The sequence below is a fragment of the Sinocyclocheilus anshuiensis genome, unplaced genomic scaffold (genome assembly GCF_001515605.1).
Source record: "Sinocyclocheilus anshuiensis isolate Anshui unplaced genomic scaffold, SAMN03320099.WGS_v1.1 scaffold329, whole genome shotgun sequence".
Classification (NCBI taxonomy): domain Eukaryota; kingdom Metazoa; phylum Chordata; class Actinopteri; order Cypriniformes; family Cyprinidae; genus Sinocyclocheilus; species Sinocyclocheilus anshuiensis.
Genome location: NW_015540881.1, coordinates 1,166,428 through 1,174,449, shown reverse-complemented (window position 1 = coordinate 1,174,449; position 8,022 = coordinate 1,166,428). Strand labels below are relative to the sequence as shown.

The window sequence follows — 8,022 nt, the reverse complement described above, 5'->3', positions numbered from 1 at the left end:
TTATCTTTACCAAATTCTGTTTTCCAATATTTTCTGGATTCCATTTTAATGGTTCCATAAAATTTTAATAATGAAAAGCATCTCCAATTAATTGATTTTATAAAAAAAAAAAAGAAAAAAAAAAGTATATATATATTTTTTTTTTTAAGAAATACTGCACATTTACATTTTTCTCCTAAATAAATTCTGGTAAATACTCCTTTAAAAAGTATTTTTTGATTATAATTTTATTATTAGTAGACTAGAACATGTGGATATGTTGTCATTCTTACACTATAATACTGAACTTTGATTTCAGTGATTTGGACTATGAGATGGACACTTGCTTCTTGCACTTTATGTTGCACTTTACTTTTTTACTTTTGGATTTAATTTGGTTTAATGAAATATAGTTTAATAAAATATTCTTAAGTAAAATGGTAGACTTTTTGTGTGGGAAATTAATCGTTTAGATTAATCCATAAATTAGTCGATAGATTAATCGAGAGAGAGAAAAAAAAAAAAAAAAAGTCGTTAGTGGCAGCCCTAACCACAACAAAATAAATTATATTGTGAGCTTGCAGTAATGCCTGTCTACTGCAAAACAATGTCATGACAATATGTTTTTTATAGAGCTTTGTCTTTAGTGCCTTCACTTAAGCGTGAGAAAACTTGACTAGCATAGTCCAAATCACAAACAAGTAACTCATACGAGCCAGGTCTTTTAATTAATCATTCAAACAAACTTACAAGCTCACAAGTTATAATCAGTCTGATGAATCTATACTACCGGTCAGAAATTGGGGGTCAAATTTTTAGTCATCAAGGATGCATTAAATAGATCAAATGTCACAGAAATGTTTTGTAACATTATAAATGCCTTTCTTGTACTCTTTCAAATAAATGTTGTTCAATTGAACTTCTCATTCATCAACAAATCCTGAAAAATGCATCATGGCTTCTACAAAAATATTAAGCAGCACAACTGTTTTCAACATTGATAAGAAATGCTTCTTGTGCACCAAATTGGCATATTAGAATGATTTCTGAAGGATCAAGTGACACTGAAGACTGGATTAATGGCCACTAAAAATTCAGCTTCACCATTACAGGAATAAATTATATTATAATACACATTAAAACAGAACAATAATAAAAATTGTTACATTATAAATTGAATTGGTAGCATTAAAATATTATTGTTTATATTATAAAACACATGAAAACAGAAAATTTTCATAAAAATTGTTACATTATAAAATGAATTGCTAACACATTAAAATAAGAAATATTATTGTTTCTATATATGGGAGGTGTTCTTACACAAGATATTGGTCCCGTAGCTTCCTCAGCTGTATGAGGTCTGGTTTCAAGCTGTTCATCCTCTTGTCTATCTCTCGATTGTCTGTAGCTTGTCGCTTCAAGTCCAGTTCCAACTTCCTCTTGCTGTCATGAATCTCTGTCACTCTGGATTTCAGCTTCTCAGAGTTGCTCTGAATTCTGAATAGACAGTAAGAAAAAGTTTCCCACTTATATATAAGCCAAAACATGACTCGAATTCAAATTAACACCAAGGAATTACGAGCATCTGTATCATTATAGGACTCTGATGTGTAATGAAAAACAAGAGTACCTCTCAATCTCGTCGTTGCCTTCTCTGCGAAACTTCTCAATGCTTTCTCTGCTGAAGCGCTCCTGGGTCTCGCACTGCTCCTCAAAGATCTTGATGGTCTCATTAAAGGCCTCTATGGCAGTTCGTTTCATTTGGAGCTCCTGAGAGAGATCGTACAGAACATCTCTCTTAGGGACTCTGTTAATTAGATCCCAATGCATTTGAAGGAGAGATGAAATGCAGCCTACTTGTGATGTGCGTGTGTATTCTTCATACAGTACATCATATTCACGACTCTTCTCCTGATACTGCTCGTGATAAACCTTCAGCTGCTCTCCTACCGCCTCGATACTGTCCTCTTTCACTACCTGATCCTGCAGAGCACAAGGTGGTGTGTTCATAAGCATTATTCACCTCAAAATGAAAATTCATTATTTACTCATCCTCAAGTTGATTTGAGATAAGCAAAACTATATATTTTAAACTGACTATTGATATACACATGCATGGCGAAGTCGAGTTGAAGTCATTATTTTTGTTTTCTTTGTGCACAAAAATTATTCTCGTAGCTTCATAACATCACGGTTAAACAACCGAAGTCACATGGACTATTTTAACAATGTCTTTACTACCTTTCTGGGCCTTGAAAGTGTCAGTTGCGTTGCGGTCTATGCAGGGTCAGAAAGCTCTCGGATTTCATCAAAACATATCTTGATAGGTTTGGTACGACATGAGGGTGAGTAATTAATGACACAATTAACTATCCCTTTAAGACATTTTTTTAAAGTCTGTGCTTTTACTGTGCTTTTTGGACATTGAAAGACGGTAGGTATTTGTTGATGTTTACTCTGATTTGGTGACCTGGTTCATCCAGTTCACTAAAAAGAGCCAGTTCAAAGGAAAGATTTGTTCGTGAAGGCAATGAATTACAGGTAATTATGCTGTAATGTTTAGTTACACAGACTGAACATTTCACTTCGTAAGACCTCAATATATCATCAGGAGCCACAAGTATTAATCATGTGTTGCCTGAAATGTTTTTTTTTACTCTCAATTGGTAGCCGTTGACTTGCATTTATTAACTATCCATTTAAGGGGAATTTACATTAGACACATCATTGGGTTCAAAATCAGCTAGATGAAGGGAATGAGAATGGATGCAGAGGTCATTTGAGAGACATTTGGTGATTTTTACATTAAAGGTGCCATAGAATGGAAAACCTTTACCTTGGCATAGTTGAATAATAACAGTTCTGTACATGGAATTGACATACCGTGAGCCTCAAACACCATTGTTTCCTCCTTCTTATGTAAATCTCGTGCATGCAAAAGACCACTGAAAAATAGGCGAATCAGAACATAACACCGACTGTGACGTTACAGTCAGGATCACTAATATGTACACCCCCAACATTTGCATATACCCACCCATGTTCTATGCCAGCCGGACCTGCACAGTCAAATCATCAGAAGTTCTGCAGGTATTGTGAAGAAACAAGCGAGGATAATAGCGAAAATGGCAGATCATGGAAATAAATGTTATGTTACAGGCTGTGCAAGGGATGTGAAGTGCAGGGATGGGTTGGTGTCTGTATTCAGAAAGGCATGGAAAACAAATAACGCACGTTCTAATAAAATAACGCGAGCCACTAAAGGGACATGGTTAGCTGCTTGCTAGCGGTAGCCTGTTACATCACAGTACATAAGATTTCACTTACCACATAAACAGAGTAAGGAGAGATGACTGAGGATGATGGCGAATGATTTACAGATCCTGAGCACCACTGACAAGCATCTGATCTTGTAAAATGTGTGGTAAGTACTGCCGCTGTAGTTTACACAGTAAGTGCGATCACAAATCTCGAAAGCGAAAGTAAAACGCGATCGTGTATTCGAAAGCAGTTTCAATGCCCCGCATATAAATAGCGGCTGTGCACTGTGAAACAGCCAATCAGAGCAGAGCTCAACATTGAGCCGCACTGTGAAACAGCCAATCAGAGCAGAGCTCAACGTTGCGCTGCACTGTGAAACAGCCAATCAGGTTACAAATCCTAGGGTTGTAAATGGACATGTAAAACCGCTTCTGGAGATTTTTTATCCTTACCTAAGCCACATACCTTCTATGTAGATATCAGAGAACAATTTAAAATATTGTATCAATGCATTCTATGGCACCTTTAAAAGTCTGTGATCACTATTGTATGGAAAAGTTCCATGTGAAGATTTTTTTTTTAAAGGGGTCATATGATGCGATTTAAAATGTTCCTTTCTCTTTGGAGTGTTACAAGCGGTTCGTGAATAGATAAGATCCCTAAAGTTGCAAAGACTAAAGTCTCAAACCCAAAGAGATATTCTTTATAAAAGTTAAGACTGGTCCACGCCCTCCTAAAACGCCTCGTTCAAACACGCCCCCACATGTCTACGTCACGATGTGGGAAGATTTGCATAACGCCACCCAAATGTTCACGCAAAGAAAGAAGGCGTAACTTTATTGTTGCTGCCACCGCTATGTTTCTTAAGCCACATAAACACATTTCATTACACCAAATACACAAAATAATGTTCTTTTTAGCAACATCATATGACCCCTTTAAAATCGGTTAAATAAAGACAAATATTTCATTTTTTCATGAACTACCACTTCAGGGAAAAGACGCCATCAGTTTAAGCATTTTGAAGAGTGGAGACATCGCACCTGCTGATATTTAGACACGGGGAGGAGCAGGCGAGTGTCCAGCTTGGTGTTGTACTGGGCCAGTGACTCATGCCGGTAGTGGTTGATGAGCTCCACCACAGAGAGAAAAGTAAGAGGCTCTGAGAAGCCATACTTCCCCCCGCGGTGAAAAACCTTGATCAGTTTGTTATTGCCTCCTTTCCTGGAATAAACATAACAAGGCTTTGATCATGTCTTGTCTCCGTTAGAAATTCCTCTTGGTAATGGTGCATATCAAACGAATACACCAGCACACCTACGCAAAGTATCCATCTCATATTAGACATGACGAGAACCACTGTTTGGTCTGAGGAGGCGCTCACCTGAGGGTCAAGGTATACTCTCCCTGCACTTTGCTTGATGCATCCCGCACCAGGAACGTACCATCAGGAGTGTCTCTCATCTTCTCATTCACCTCCTCTCTAAAACCATGGGCATCAAACAGATTCATCATGTACAGAAATGCATGATTATCTTGATTACAGCCGTATAGGTAATTATGTCAGTGATTTACCTAGAAATGTCTCCCCAGTACCATTCAGCTTCACTCAGTAAGCTGTTGTTTCCATTGGTCACAGATGAGGCCATGGCTTTGGCTGGTTTAGGAGGGAGAGCTGGATAAACAAGGCAAATAAGATACAAATATTTACGATTCAAATAAATAAATTTTGATTTATTCCCACATGACTGGGGCCAACATTTGCTTTAACGACTTTCATACGTCGTCAACATGGAAACGTGCAAGGTTATATTACAGGCACAGTCTCTGGAGCCACCTGTCTTGCTCAAGGGCGTAATGGTGATCGCTCAGGGATCAGCCCTGCAACCTTTCGCTTACTAGCCTAGATATTAAACAACGACATGAGGTTTTCTCTTCTGTAGTAGAGTTTAAGTCTACACTACAGGGAAGATGAAGCTTTTTTGATAGAATTTTTTTTTACTGCAAATCCATACTGCAATTTTTTAAGGGGTCAAAAAAGGTTGTGTTATTGAAATACAACTTTTATGCTCAACAAGGCTGAGTTTATCATATTTATTAACAGTAACAGTATGAAATACTATTACAACCTAAAATAACAGTTTAATATATTTTAAAATGTGTTTACTGCATTTTCAGCATCATTACTCCAGTCTTCTGTGTCAGATCATCCTTCAGAAATAATTTGAATTTGCTGATTTGTTTCTCAAGAAACATTTAACATTTCTGTGCTTGTAACATTATATTTGGTCACTTTTGATTAACTTAGTGATGCATCCTTGCTGAATGAAAGTAAGTACTTAAAGTCTTACAAACCCCACAGGTTTCACTGATAGTATACACACATTTACATAAAATTTTAGAGCTGAATATTCTGGGTTTTTCCATCTTATGTCTATATAATGCATCAGCATGCTTGTTGCCGATTACCACAATAATTTAATACATTCCTTAGGGTAACAAATAGGCATGTTTACTGTAAATACACATAATTAAAGCAGGACGTACTGCAAAATAAATAAATGTTTAAAATATGCAGCTACATAAAGAAGGAAAAATGGAAATAAAATTGTTTACTGAAGTGTAACCGAAGCCGTTTCCTGACCACAGTTGCTTTTAACTTCGACAAACAATATTTACTGTGAAAAGCATTATACAAATTTATTTAATTGAAAATGTTTCTCTTTAGGATTACAGACGATACTAAAAGTGAGTGAAAAAAGATACATTGTCAACTTCGTAAATAATGAAGTAAATTTTCCAGATAATACCTTAATCATTAGCTTCGTCTTTGAAGCCAATTATTTAAAGGGATAGTTCACCCAAAAATGAAAATTCTGTCATTAATTACTCACCCTCATGTCGTTTCAAACCCGTAAGACCTTCGTTCATCTTCGGAACACAAATTAAGATATTTTTGATGGAATCTGAGAGCTGTCTGACCCTGCATAGACAGCAATTCGACTGAAATGTTCCCAAGTCCAGAGACGTAGCAAGGAGATCGGTAAAATAATCCATGTGACATCAGTGGTTCAACCGTAATTTTACAAAGCTACGAGAATACTTTGTGCGAAAAAAAAAAAAAAAAGAACGACTTTATTCAACAATTCGTCTCCTTCGCATCACCCTACCGCCATTTTGGAGAATATCCGCTGGACGTAAACAGCGTATGCTGTTCTGTGTCAGCTGCGTCACGCCGGATCGGGTTCCTACGTTGTTGTGATTTGATCTGAATGAAAACAGCGTAGGAAACGAATTGTTGAATAAAGTCGTAATTTTTTCTTTTGCACACAAAAAGTATTCTGGTAGCTTCGTAAAATTACAGTTGAACCCCTGATGTCACATGGATTATTTTACAGATCTCCTTACGTTTCTGGACTTGGGAACATTTCAGTTGAGTTGCTGTCTATGGGAGGGTCAGAGAGCTCTCAGATTCCATAAAAAATATCTTAATTTGTTCCATCAAAAATATCTTAATTTGTGTTCCGAAGATGAACGAAGGTCTTACGGGTTTGAAACGACATGAGGGTGAGTAATTAATGACAGAATTTTCATTTTTGGGTGAACTAACCCTTTAACTCCGGAAATACTTTATAGATGAAAACATAGCACTGCATTTCTATTTTAAGACAGGGGTCTCTCACAAAGGTACCAGATCATGTTTGCACCAAAAGGTTTGAAAACACATAATAAATCCCCCCTGACAAAAGTTTAATCTGTGAATAAAAAAAGCATAGCTATTATACACAATGGCAAAAATGACAGGTGACTCACCAGGAGGAGTCGGCTCTTGTTCCCAAATTCTCTCCAAAAGAAGTCTCTCAACTGCAACCGCAGGAAACCCCTCATCTTCCTCTGACCTGTAAATCAAACACATAGAAAAATTATGGTTTATTTTTCAGCAACGGATTTCCAGAATTAGTCTCCAGCCAATAGAAATACAAGAAAAGAAACCTCACGCTCACCCGCTCACAGGGCCCCTGATCAGCAGAGGGCCAAAGATTTGGCCGAGGGTGTGAATGTCGAGGCCGTTCTGCTCGGCGCGTTGACAGACCTTCTCCAGGTGTCTGAGCAAATAATGCAGCGTCAGGAGGTTCTGCAGTGGAACTTCAGGCTTCTCCAGCACCTGCAGCAGCTGCTCTCGTCTCCTCTCGGACGGGACGTCTATTCATGAGTTACATCAGCGTGAGCGCGTGGGTCATCAGGCATGGCAGACACTCGGAGCTGTTTGCTCGCTGAGTTCTGTTACTTTCTTTACACGGTGCTCTTTCGGCCTGCACGGATGAGTGAAAAGTGGCACATACCCGATTCCAGCTTCACTGCTGCCTGAAGGTCTGTATAAACAGAGGGAGGGATGATGGGGGCAGGAAGTTCCTGCAGGTACCGAATGAGAGCCTCCGAGAGGGCATGAATGTCCCACTGTCCCACGTCCAACTCCTGCAGCTCTGCACAGGGACAAATGACCGGGCTCATCATGATGCACGCTTTATAAATGACCAGTCACGGCAAGATACACATTAGATCTAATCCAATACATCCCTTTCAAACAGAGTTACAGAAATATGTTGGAACTTATGGGAACCAAATAGCAAAACCGGTAAACATCATCTAACCCTTAACAACCGTTTACTTTGTACCACTCCTAGTTATCACAATGTTTTTTTAAGGTATATACACAGTGAAAACCAAAAGTCTGAGACTTTGAGAATCTAATTTAAACCTGGAAGGAATGCTTTAAAA

At 38.0% G+C, this 8,022-nt stretch overlaps 1 protein-coding gene across 3 annotated transcripts in view; it reads right to left on the bottom strand.

Annotated features, from left to right (window-relative positions):
* Positions 1–8,022, bottom strand: part of LOC107688475 (phosphatidylinositol 3-kinase regulatory subunit gamma-like) — a 40,874-nt gene that overhangs the window by 4,971 nt on the left and 27,881 nt on the right. For all 3 annotated transcript variants that reach the window (XM_016486152.1, XM_016486154.1, XM_016486153.1), the window contains 9 exons: positions 7,587–7,727; positions 7,248–7,446; positions 7,057–7,142; positions 4,819–4,918; positions 4,628–4,726; positions 4,287–4,467; positions 1,840–1,965; positions 1,613–1,752; positions 1,303–1,479 (listed from right to left, as the gene is read on the bottom strand). In XM_016486152.1, coding sequence (XP_016341638.1) covers positions 1,303–1,479; positions 1,613–1,752; positions 1,840–1,965; positions 4,287–4,467; positions 4,628–4,726; positions 4,819–4,918; positions 7,057–7,142; positions 7,248–7,446; positions 7,587–7,727 — 1,249 coding nt within the window. The remainder of the gene's footprint in view (positions 1–1,302; positions 1,480–1,612; positions 1,753–1,839; positions 1,966–4,286; positions 4,468–4,627; positions 4,727–4,818; positions 4,919–7,056; positions 7,143–7,247; positions 7,447–7,586; positions 7,728–8,022) is intronic.